Consider the following 13,048-nt stretch of genomic DNA (forward strand, 5'->3'; position numbering starts at 1 on the left):
CCTGGGGACCAACTCCAGATGTAGGCTAATGCCAGACTTGGTCAAGAGCACTGGCAGGCAGGAGTATGCAGTGGTGGGATAGATAGATATAAATAGACAGACAGACAGACAGACAGACAATAGATAAGAGAGAGACCCTACGGCTAAATTAGGGACCCCACGAGTGTGCTGTTTGTGTGTGGAACGAGCTTAAAATGTCCTTCTTGCATTGATCCCCCCCCCCCTTATTCACCTTTCTTTGTCTTCCTATACCACGAAGGGATTGGGAACTATATGCAGTTATGCACAAAAACGAATTTCACCCGCTTTTTTACTTACAAATAAAGATGATTCTGAGAAATATTTTTGAAATCAAGGAGGTGTAGGCCTACAGAACAGAAGCGTAGGCCTATGCTAGAAATAAAGATACAGTGACAGTCAGTAAGTGTAACTGCATGTAGAAATACATTCAATTAGTAATTAGTTGAATGGTTGATTGCGATTTTGATATAAATAATTGTTTTGTTTGTTGTATGTCTCGGTCTTTTCTTTTCTGAAAAAATAAATACAATATTTATGTATTCTGTGTTGAACACGTGGGGCAATGTTTGGTTTGGAGGAAGAAAAAAAGAAAATGCACTTCCTTAGCAACGTGTATGCGAACCAGGAAGTAATTTTCATTCATGCTGTGGCTAACTGGCTCTGGCTAGCATGGCAGGCTAGCAAGAAAGTATACCTATGGAAAGTTACGATCACTATAGAAATCGCTTATAATAATCACTCACACAAATAAATAAAAGCATGTCGAGTACACCCGTGGGCTTCGGCTGGTGCTGTTGACGACAGAAGAGTTGTAACAGTAAAACAGTAAGTTGAATTTGTTCTGACAGCTACAGTTAGCTACTGCTATATTAGCTAACTCTTGCCTAATTTACAATCCATCGCACGGAAAATGACTGATCTTCAAACTGACAACGCGTCTCTGTCAGCTTGTAGACCCGTTCTTTTCAGACGCCGACGTAGTAGAGGAAGAAATGATGCTTTGTGATGAACTTCATGTCTTCTTGGCGTTGTAAATGTGATTCAGGTTTGTGTTGATGTTTCGAAGTTGTGAGGATGGACTTTATTTCCACCAAAATCTCCTGTCTGTCACGTTGGAACCCTCCATAAAGCTTTTCTGAAATGTGGAGTGCATTTCTAGTTTTTGCTGAAATCCAACCATATGAGAGGAGTTGTTTCTGTGTTCTCGTCAACATAGAAATGGAGTCTGACAAACCCAGAATAATTAGTATAGGATTGGGGTCAATATGAATATTCAAAATATCTTAATCCAATATCTCTGTATACATGGCAAAGGGCGAAGCTGTGAAGAAGATTTGCATCTATTGCATTACATTTGTCACAGTGCGAAGAACTATCTGGGAATATCTTATGTAGTTTTGATTTGGAATAATGGAGTCTATGAATGACTTAGCCCTCCAAGCAGAACCCAATGCTACTGAAGTTCCTGACATTTGTTAGACCCAGTGCATTGGGTCCTGTTGCATCAGTATCCTGCCACCTGGTACGCAGCCATACTAAAACATAAACAACGTGTTTATGGCCTGTCTGCGCTCTTTGACGACATTTTTTCGTGTGAGGGTTTCTGAATATGTGAAGTATAAGTACCCATACATGCCGCTGCGAATATCTCCTGTGGCGCGGAAGCCGTTAAGTATTTTTAATCTTTGTTTGACCGATTTGGTCGCTTTGATTATTCTCTTCCTTCCTTGTTTATTGACACCTCATTGTACCGCCTATCTGGCTAGCTAGTGGCGCTATAGCTATGACAGAGCAGATCAGAGGCAGGGACGTAGCCGCACAAGCCAACCGCACACCGGGAGGCGGTACAATAAACGGTAAACAAACAAGAAGAAATAAAGCGACCAAATCGGTCAAACAAAGATTAAAAATACTTAACGGCTTCCGCGCCACAGGAGATATTCGCAGCGGGATGTATAGGTACTTAAAGTTCCCGAATTCAGAATAACTCAAGCAAAAAAGGCCGTCACACACCGCAGATAGGATCTTAGAGAGCATGTTTACGTCCGCGTTCCAGAATTCCCATACGAAAATATAGTCATGAACAGGGACCCTACATAAAACTCATCAAAATGTCAGAAAAGCTTTATGTAGGGTTCCGAGAGGGGCTATGAATGACTCGAAACTGAATGAGGCAATGTCTGGAGTTGATAGTCATTTTAATGTACTTTAGAGGCTGTTGTATCGATGCTGCTAATTCAAATTTTAAATATACTATCCCAGTTGACATAGACTGCTAAACACTGCAGAGATAAAGCTCTTCAGTTATGAAAGTTAAGTAAGTACAGCCCCTATCGTAGCATTTGACTTTCAAGTTTCAGTTAGCCTATATGCACATCAGTATTCAACTCTGAATAGTGTACAAACGCTGCATGCATTTGTAGACTCTTCAGAGTTTTACTGTGTGGTCTGACTGGTCTCCATTCAGTCGAGTGCTTTAAACTAAAGACTCTTTGTTTTGCATTCTCTTCTCTGTATTAGGTGTCCTGTCAGAATGAGTCTTGTGCCAGAGTCCAGTTGGCCATGATGCTTGACAGGTTCCGCTGGGGTTATGGAGAATCTAATGAATTGTGCAGACGAACAGCAGCCCTGCTGTCCTCCTCTGGCCAGTTTATGGTCCAGTCAGCAGGATACAGTATCGAGCAAGAAGGAAAAGCCAACCGCTCTGGGTGGATTTGTGTTAGTGCATGCAGGTATGTACACACAGACGTTGACTGTCGACAATGTAGTGATTATGTTTTACTGTTTTGCCTTAACCACTTAAAAGTACTAGACCTGAGGCAGATACTACAAACTTCTCACACTTTCAGTATTTCTGCGAAAATTGCTTGTATAGACCACCAATTGCCTGACGTCACGGTCACTAGATGCCGCTGTTCCCCAGGTTCGTATATTTTTTTATTTGCATTGTTATCCCCATAGGGGGATCTGAGATTGCCTCATATAAGAAATCTGTTCAAACAAATCATTCTGACAATTTTACTCATATCGACATGAAGCATCGACTGAAGGTGGAAATGTACAAATATACCCAAAGAGTTAGAATCGAGTCAAACAACTCAGAGACTACATAATCCAGGTAGGCGGGGTGGTGCCTGTCGCACAGTGACGCACACAAAATAAGCTTTTGCACGTGAATTTACCATCGGGCAAAAAACAGAAACTGAAATGTTCATTAAGGTTTTGTTATCTCATCGATATTTAATGTTTCGTTACATTACGTACAGTGCGATCTGACTCAAAATCTCAGGAATGTATTGACAGCAGGGCGTGGCGTATTTTAGCAGTGACATTGACTTCAGACTTCTGAGGCAGAATTAATTAAATTTTCTCCAGAAACAGGCTGTAACAAATATGAACTAGAAAAAGTGCCCTTCTGGGCACAGGTCTCCACCAGGTTATCCACAGATCCGTGCAGTTAGAGGTAAAAACACTTTTCGGCCAGTTATAGCGCCACCTTGAGGCTGAGTTGAAATTGTTCATGTGGCATTTTGTCCTCGGCCTAGTGGGAATGTGGGTGCACAATTTCACGGAAATCACGCGATGTGTTCATGATTTGCAGCATTTTGTTTGAAACTGAGCACTCCTGTGAACTTTGGAAGCCAATCTTAACCAATCAGGATGGAGTGTGAGAAATATGAAAGACCGGTTTGGTTGAATGGCTCTAGAGAGACTGTGTACCAATTTGCGTGATGTTTGGACAAAATCTGTAGGTGTGCTGTGCAAAAACCTGTTTTGCACAAAGCGGCCTCCTGGTGGCGCTATAACAGGCCGTTCTGGAAAGTTTGGGGCAGAGGTTCATGGTTGGCATCCAGGGAGTGTGTGTGCAAAATTTGGCATCGACCGGGTTAACGGTGGCTGAGATTAGCTGGTCACGGACGGACGGACGGACACACGGACACACGGACGGACGGACGGAGTGCAAAACATACTCTCCCCATGCCTTCGGCTGGTGGAGACAATGAACATAATAAATGACGCACAATGACGGAAAAGCCGGGCGATTTGTTTATTTTTCAGTTTTTTCAGTTCTTATATGAGGCGATCTAAGATCCCCCTATGGGAATTGCAATACAAATAAAAAAATATATACGACCCCAGGGATTAGCGCCCTCTCGAGATATTGACATCAGACTTTGGTGCTCTATATATTCTACGTTTGAATAGCCAAAGTAAAAATCTAAAATGACAGATGCTTCCCCTTGTTTTAATGGGTTAACTAAAATGTCTTCTAAATTATGTCAGTTTTCAGAAAAACCTATGTTTCTATGTCAGTGGTGCTGTGGTGCTCAAACCTTTTCATGTCAAGGTCCCCAAATAATATTTGGGGTCCGCGAGTTGAGAAGCAAAGATATGAGTTAAACATGTTTGCTGTGAAAGAATATATATTCAAAGATCTGTGCCCCATTTTCACGATTTTTCAAAAATAGCAGATCTACAAGCTCGTAGATCTATGAGGTTGTGCTATTTTTCAACAGCTAAAGTTTAAATTTAAAATAATGGTTAAAGTGGTTAAAAGCTATGAGGTGACACAGACGCGTTCCCGCTCTTAAGGTCCTTTCAAACGGGCAGCGATGAACGCAGACGTTGTGCTCAAGAGGGGCACAACAACGTAAAGCATAAGAAAATCACACCTGTGTGAACTGAGTGGTGCAACTCCCCTCTCTTCCCCCCTCCTCTCCTCTCTCCCTCTCTCCCCCCACCCCCCTCCTCTCTCTCTCTCTCATTAGCAGGCAACAGTGCAGCACTAATACTATCTATCTCTCTCTCTCTCTCTCTCTCTCTCTCTCTCTCTCTCTCTCTGGCACAACAGCGCCCCTACTGGTACTCATAGTCATTGGCTCACTAACATCACATAGGTGAACAACACATAGGTGAACACAGACATTGCTGTTCCTTGGAGTGGTTGCACCACTCAAAAAGCTTTCATGATATGTGCTTTCAGGAGCGGGATACCATTCAGAGTCCAAAGCCAAGGAGTACAAGCATGTGTGCAAAAGAGCTTGTCAGAGAGTAAGTTATTTCCACAATATTTCCCCACAAAAAGTCACTAAACCTTTTACAAAGTCTTGTGAAATATGCTTTTTATTAGAGCCCGAATGATGCAAGATTTCTATTTTGTTTCTGCCGATTCTGATTTTGGAGATTACCAATATGTTTTGACCGATCAATCAAACAAAACAGGCAAAAATCAATTGGCAGAAATCTTGCAGAAATTAGCCTTTATTGTTGTTGTTATTTATTGTGCATATGTTGCTGTGTGCAGGCTGTGGATAGACTCAAGGCTGGTGCTCTTGCAGTCGAAGCAGTGGCTGCAGCCCTGGTTGAACTTGAGGTTGGTCAATTTTGGTTATGTCAACCCCCTGTCTCAAATCTACACACACCGTAGTGAACACACAGGGTGTCTAATTAAAATATATATATATATTAAACTCTTTTCAGGCTAAGATCAACTTAACAGACAGAAATAAAATCTTTGGCATAAATGTACTGGTAATTAAAAAACATATACAGGTATGTGTGCTGATAAAACAGCCAATATTATGTGATGTGTGTAGTGTAAGTATGGATATTCATTATTTTGATAATATACAGTATATTATAAGGGATGAGCTTCACAAGGGCAAGTTGGGCTGAAACGATGACATTGATGTACTGTCTAGTTCTGCAGCTGCTCTGCAAAAATCTGTGATATGAGATATGTGCAGTGAGGTAAGCAGTTGTGATATAAGATATGTGCAGTGAGGTAAGCAGTTGCTTACGCTTATGTAAGCATTCCTTGTAGATGTAGAGTGAGCTTTTCTCTCTCTCTCTCTCTCTTTTTCCCCATCCATTTATGCTGTTTTCTATTGTTTATAGAATACTGATATATTATTGATTTAAGCTGTTACAATTCAGTTCCATTAAGTGATGGTGGGGGCTGCATGTGCATACGTCATAAGATAAGGTAACACTTATGCCTGGAAATTGATCAATGTGATTAATGATCAATGTGGAGTCAGTGATGCTTTAGTTTGCTGGCCCTTCTTCAGAGCTGGACATTTTGGGCTTGGTGATTGAAACTAGTAGGAACTTCTTTAAATGGTCAAACATTGTTTGTGTGTTGTTCAAAACATGTACTGTATAAACACGGAGCTTATGGAGGCAGATGTTACGCTCAATTTAGCTGTCGTTTTGTTCTGTTTTTGCTCTTTACTTAGGACTCTCCTTTCACAAATGCCGGGATGGGCTCCAATTTGAATCTGTCGGGAGAGATCGAGTGTGACGCGAGCATCATGGATGGGAAGTCGCTGCATTTTGGAGCCGTCGGCTCTATAAGTGGTGCGTAACGGAATATTTGTAAATATTGTATCTTTGCTGTGTTGATTTTGACAGCAAATTTTGATTTTAGTTTTACTCATAGTCCTTTGAATAATTTTCATTTAGTTTGAGTCACATTTTAGTCACCTGGAATGTTTTAGTGTTAGTCTAGTTTTAGTCGACTAAGTATCACAACATTTTAGTCGACTAAATCTACAGTTGATTTAGACGACTAAAATGTATCTTGATGCCGTCGTAATGGCTGATTTTACACTTGGTTTCATGCTGAAAATAGCAGATCTACAAGCTCACATTGTGAGCTCGTAGATAGGCTATTTTCAGCATGCAACCAAGTACAAAATGACTTATACTGGATCTCTTGTCCACTAGTCCCTTCCTAACATTTTAGTCTAGTTTTTATTTGTTGATGAAATTGTCAATATATTCATATCTTTGCTGTGATACAGTACAATCACCTGAAAGAAGTCAAGCCCAGCCCAAAACTGCTATGGATCTCATGTTCGTCAAGATTCAGCTTCTGCCATATCTTTTGTTTTATAGGAGCCCGCTGGCATCATGAAAGTGTATTATAGCAGGACCACCCAGTCTTTACCTGGCTGGAGGATATTGAGGACTATTTGCTTTAATGTGCTTACATCGGCAGATACTTGCAAAGGGCTTTGAGTGTTTCTGCGTCTAAGGCCTCAGAGAGAGAGAGAGAGAGAGAGGAAGCCTAGGGTTTCATTTGACATTTAGTCAAAAAGACAACAGATTGTTTTTGTTACCGTGCAGTGCAGTTTAGCTATAACATTTAGACTTGATGAATGCTAGAGGCTAGATGGGATATATGAGCCAAGCATCCCATGTTTTCTCTTTATTCAATTCAGTAAAGCTGCTCTTAAACTATGCCCTTTTAAACTATGCCCTTTTTAAATGTAGTACATAAGCTGCTATGATGCACATGATTCTGTCAAACAATCACAGTCGTGCTCATAATACAACACAGCACAAGAACATGAACTTGAGTGACATGTTGCTTTCAAAGAACAGTTCTCCAAGCACCATTTATTTAGTTAACTGTAATTAAGTGACAGATAATGATTTGATTAGTTTATTTAATCATTTTCTTTGGCTCCACCATTACAAATAGTTCCTAACTGAACTGGAATTGGTTGTTTCCACGCAGCACATAAACATGTTCCTGTACACACTAGCTAGTCTACATACAGTACATGTTACTGCAGGCAGTGGTGCTACACATCATCAGTGTTGGTTTTGACAGCAAAACAACACAACAACACTGATACCTTTTTCCTGCCTTTCCTGCAGGTATCAAGAACCCAGTCTTAGTGGCAAACCGTCTGCTGAGTGAAGCACAGAAAGGAAAGCTATCAGCCGGGAGAATACCCCCCTGGTGACTGTCTACTTTATTAATACATTAATACACTGGTTTTCAACCCGTTTCATATCAAGGTCCATTATGTATTCAGTATTTGAGCCGCGGACCACCATTTGATGAGATTTTGGTAGCCTCTCTCAGACCCAAAACTAAATAATCTTTTGCTATCGTATATCGTTGGATAAGATTTTGTCCACAATTCCATGCTGTATTGATGTTGGTACCATTAGGAGAGATAACAGGCAAACATTGATCAAAATAACAATTCTTCTGACTTCTGTAAATTAAGTAATGCAGCTGTTTGGAACGAAATGGACTGGATTTGGATTTGGTTTCATTTTATGCTCTCAAAACTCAAGAGTTAAATTCTATAAGGTTCCATTTGGTTACCAACTCTCCATCCTTTAGCTGCGGACCACCTGGAACCCCCTCAAGGTACACTGGTGGTCCCCGGACCACTGGTTGAGAACCACTGCATTAATCCACAAGTTTGATATTGCCAGATTTCCATACTGACACACTTTCTCTTCTCTTCACTTTCTCTTCTTACCATTGTCAGTTTTTTAGTAGGACGAGGAGCACACGATTGGGCTGTGACCCATGGAATACCACCATGCCTGTCCGAAAAGATGGCTACTAGTAAGCATTTGTGAACATTAGTTCCTCCTTTTAAGTAAAACTTAAGTTCAAGGACAAATGCCCAGAAATGTACTATATTTTACTTGAGGGTAAATAAATGGTTTCGTATGTGACATTTTGAGCGTGACATTTTGTGCTCGAAACGTCTTTGGTGCAAATAAAGCATCTGTCGCATTGGAGCCCTCAGTGTGTGAGCGTTTTCTTGTTTTTTTCTAAATACCTCACACTGATCAGCCCTCTGTGTATATATCATCATCATCTATCGCTACTGTATTTCCAATTATTTATCTCATTGTCGAGACAGTTTGTGGCTGCTAGGCTTTTGGCCTGTGTTTAAAAAGTGAAACGGGTGGTCGGGTTGTCCAAAGTTTTCAGAATTTGTCAAAAATGGAAGCTCCCAACATGTTGCAACGTGTCGCAATGTTTTGGAGCGATACCGTCATACAACAAAGTAGAAACTATCAGAATTATTGATGTAGAATCCTGTTCACTAAACTGCCAGCCAGGGCGCCTGATGGAGGGGAAAGGAACTGGTCGGAATAACGTGTTCCTTCCACGTGCTACGTCCGGCCGGGGAAACTCCTCCCTGTCAGGTGAAAAGAAGCAGCTTGGACTCCTCATGCATAGGAGGTAGTATGAGGTCAGTCCGCTGCCTCCCCAGGTTGGCAGAAGAAGTGTAGGATTACATTAGATAATTGACACTGGGTGAAAAAATGGGTTGCAAAATCGTGGGATAAAAGTTATGAAAAGAAAATATATATTATTGAATGTCCCTTTACTAAGAATGTTCTCATGTTTCTGATAAATTGAAAATGGACGACCTTGATGTGAAGAAGTCTCTGTTTTCACGCTCGTAGCAGTTTTTGCATTTACTTGTGCTTTCGTTTGAAATATAGCCATTTTATATACAGTGAATACAATAATCAATCAATCAATCCATCCATCTGTCTCTCACAGAGTTCAGCTTATCGGCTTACAAGAGGAACAAACGCAAGATGGAGCTGGCAGAAAAGATGGACACAGGACCTAACCAGACAAAGAAAAGACGACAATCAAACGAGAACGTGAGTATCATATACTTACAGTCTGATTCATTATACTACTGTATAGTTTTGCCTCGATTTTTCCCGTTCCGATATGTATATTTTTATAGAACACTATCACATATCACAATAGTATAATTACTATAATATCCAAAATCACAGACAATATCCAGTCTTTTTTTTGTTGCTCCCGATCCAATTCTGTCTGGAAAAATGCATGAATTCTTTATACAAAATCAATTACAGTAGTGCCAAACCTCAAACAAAATGTTTCTGTGCTCAACATTTGTCAAAGAAAAAAGAGGCCTGTTCACTGATCTGCTTGTTTTGTTTTGTTTTAAGTAAGGATAACAAATTCAAAGCGATTTGTATTTATTTTTTAAGTGGAAGCATTCGGGGCTCAGCTTACTGTGATCATTATGTCCCTCGGTGTGTTTGCCCTTTCTGCCAGTGTGACCACAATTTGGCGTTTGTGTTTACAATATCATGTCTTAAACCATTAAAGCTGCTATAAGCAATATTATGTCCAATTCTTTTTCCAGACATCCAGCAATGGGTAGAACGCTCCCCCCACAATCTGCATTCAAAGATGTTCCTAGAAGCTTTGTCATTGGTCGAAATAAACCTGGTCGCAATGACTAACAAATCAGTAAGTTCAAGGAAAATCTTTGAATGCAGATTGCGGCACCATTGCTGGCTGTCTGAATACCAATTCTTTTTTACATATTATTCCTTATAGCAGCTTTAAGACCTGAGGACATAATTCTACAAATGTCTCTTAAATCCTAGCAGTTTTCTGAAAAGCCTATGGCCCTCATTTATCAACCGTGCGTACGCCAAAATATGGGCGCACGCCGAAATTACCGACATTTTCGGCATTTAACATTTCCGGCAAAGCTTGAAATTGAACGTGACAACGTTCAAAACCCACGTCTGCTCGGCAGCTGGCGTACACTTTGTCCTCACCTGTTTTTCTGTCGTAGAACAGCGGAGCAGCATTGTTTGACCAGCTGAGAGGCTGTCACAGGCATTTAAACATATGTTTTCACTCCTAAAATGTTAATATAAAACGGTATGTGTATGTAAAAAACAAAAGAGAGATTTCCAACTTTACAAGTAATTAAAATCGCGCAATTAAAAACAATATAACATGTTTACAATGTATTAGTTTGTGCTTAATCAAACAGTGCTTTACTGGCCTTGTTATGCGAGCGCACTTGTGAGATGATTTTGGAGCGCAAGCGGTGATGCGGCATATGTGATTATGATATTATTTAAAAAAAAAGGCATAAATGGACTGCACGCCTTTATTTCCAAGTGACAATGACAAGCATACAGGCAGCTTGCCTATTTGAAATAAGTACTAGCAGGCTATAGGCGTAAGGGGCTTAATCATTCACCATTTAAATAAGTGCTTAGACAGGTTTTGACAGTTTTGACAGTTCAGATAAAAGCTAGATCATTTTCGGGGGTCGGGAGGGACTGCGGCGTGCGTTGCCAATACATAGCCTACCAGCACACATGCAAGCAAGCCTTCATCCATATGTTTATGATTCGTTCATCAATGATCAAATCACTACATAAACGTTGATTATGACTGCCTTGACGACATGATAGCCTATCTCTCATGCAGGCATCACTGACACTCACCCACAGGACTTTAATATCACAGCAGTGCGCAGTCTCACGCCTTCGCCGTGCACTGCGCACGAATGGGTAAAATTAATATAGGCCAGCCCAAACGTATTCCATTCATGGCGATGCGATGTCGATGTGTCATGTAGGTGCGTGCGTGCGTGGACATGACAGCAAGGCAAGCGAGGTGAGAGGGAAACAGACAGGGTAGGCCTACAACTTTATTTAATTCATGCAGGTGTTCGTTCCTTATTTATTTAACAACACACCAGTTAGTTGGGCTTGCAAGTTGCGTGTGCGTGCAGCGTGCAGCGTGTGTGCGTCTGTGTGTGTGTGTGTGTGTGTATGAGAGAGGGGGGTGAGGCGGGCAGAAAGGCACGGTAACCATGGTTTCCAGATCGTATAGCAGTGGTTCAGGTCGCAAAAACGAGGGCGAGGCTTGATTTAATAGGGCGTGCCAGATCGATTTCAGCCGTGACATTTATTAACGTCAGAACGAAATTAAGGAAGGATCAGCTGTTTGCGATCACTTTATAAATGCCGTGGCGACGTGGGTGTACTACGAAACCTGCACTCGAATCTGTGGCAGATTTTACACTCGATTGATAAATGAGGGCCTATGTTTCTATATCAGTGGTGCTCACACTTTTTCATGTCAAGGATATATATTATATTACAGATTTTCACGATTTTGCTAAAATTGCAGATCTACAAGCTCGTAGATGAGCTTGTAGATCTGCTACTTTTCAACAGCCTAAGTTTAAAATGATGGTTAAAGTGGTTAAAAGCTATAAGGTGACACAGATGCATCCTCAGGTCTAAAATTTGACTTAAGTCAAAACTTAGTACTTTTTTTCCACCACTGAACTGAGTAAAGGCTCTTCATCTACTGTCCTCCCGCCGCCCCCATCCGCTGCCCTGCTTTAATTGGGCCTAAGTGCAGTGTGCGGCGGACGCATTTTGTCTTGACATTATTACGCCACTGAGAAAAGGGCTAACATCTGCAAAGTCCTCTAATCCAAAAGCTGACGGTGTGGGGAGCCTCTGGGAGGGATAATAATGACCCTGGATGTAACAGGAGTGTGTGGACACACTCAATTATGCAACAAACACACTCACAGTCACACACACACACACACACACACACACACACTTGCACACGTAATACACACACGCATGCTGACAGATTTTAAGGGATTGTGACATAAAAAACCTTTTGTAATTTTTCTTACATTTCTTTTAGGTTTTCTGAGCTCAATTGCACCCAAAAAAACCTTGAACTTTTAACATTCAGTAGATTTTTTGTTGTCTGGGGTTTTCTGGCTCAAACAAGTGGTCTGATGTTCCTGCTGTTTGTGTTGTAAGAGCCTGCCAATCCCATATGTCAATGGGATTTGCCAGCAGATGTCACTGTTTTTAGTGTTTTGCCTGTTTTCATTGCAACTCAAAAGGCTTCCAAACCCCAGAGAAAACTCCAGGCCACAGCAAATCCACTGAATGTTCAGGTTTTTTGGGTGTAAGGTCATAAAACCTAAAAGAAAAAAATTATAATGTCATGAAACCTTTAAAATACTATTATGCCATAACCTTATGCTGTACTAAAGTACTGTACTAAAGTACAATCTTAAGGTATTTGTAATTTACGTTAGTATTTCCAATTTCCAATGTACTTTTTACTCAACTACAATTATTATAAAACTTTAGTTACTAGTTGCTTTGGATTTCAGTTTTGATTAGAAAAACATATATTAACCACTTCAACCCTATTATACGGCTATTTGAAAATAGCCGATCTACTTGTAGATCAGCTATTTTAAAAAAAGATTTCAAACTTGTGAAATGGGACTTTCTGCGATATTAGTACTTTTACTTTTAGCACTTTAAGTACATTTTGATGCCGATACCTTTGTACTTTCACTTGAGTACACTTTGAATACGTGAGTTCTACTTGTAACGGAGTTTTGATTGATTG

The 13,048-nt window shown here is 40.6% G+C and overlaps 1 protein-coding gene across 1 annotated transcript in view; it reads left to right on the forward strand.

Annotated features, from left to right (window-relative positions):
* Positions 1-682: 682 nt before the first annotated feature.
* tasp1 (taspase, threonine aspartase, 1) overlaps positions 683-13,048 on the forward strand; it is a 52,458-nt gene continuing 40,092 nt past the window's right edge. Inside the window, exons 1-8 of the mRNA XM_083775639.1 lie at positions 683-846; positions 2,542-2,753; positions 5,006-5,073; positions 5,327-5,395; positions 6,261-6,381; positions 7,690-7,774; positions 8,319-8,398; positions 9,356-9,462. Coding sequence (XP_083631765.1) covers positions 2,612-2,753; positions 5,006-5,073; positions 5,327-5,395; positions 6,261-6,381; positions 7,690-7,774; positions 8,319-8,398; positions 9,356-9,462 — 672 coding nt within the window. The 5' untranslated portion in view covers positions 683-846; positions 2,542-2,611. The remainder of the gene's footprint in view (positions 847-2,541; positions 2,754-5,005; positions 5,074-5,326; positions 5,396-6,260; positions 6,382-7,689; positions 7,775-8,318; positions 8,399-9,355; positions 9,463-13,048) is intronic.

Source organism: Protomyctophum parallelum (assembly GCF_964188405.1).
Source record: "Protomyctophum parallelum genome assembly, chromosome: 10".
Taxonomy (NCBI): Eukaryota; Metazoa; Chordata; class Actinopteri; order Myctophiformes; family Myctophidae; genus Protomyctophum; species Protomyctophum parallelum.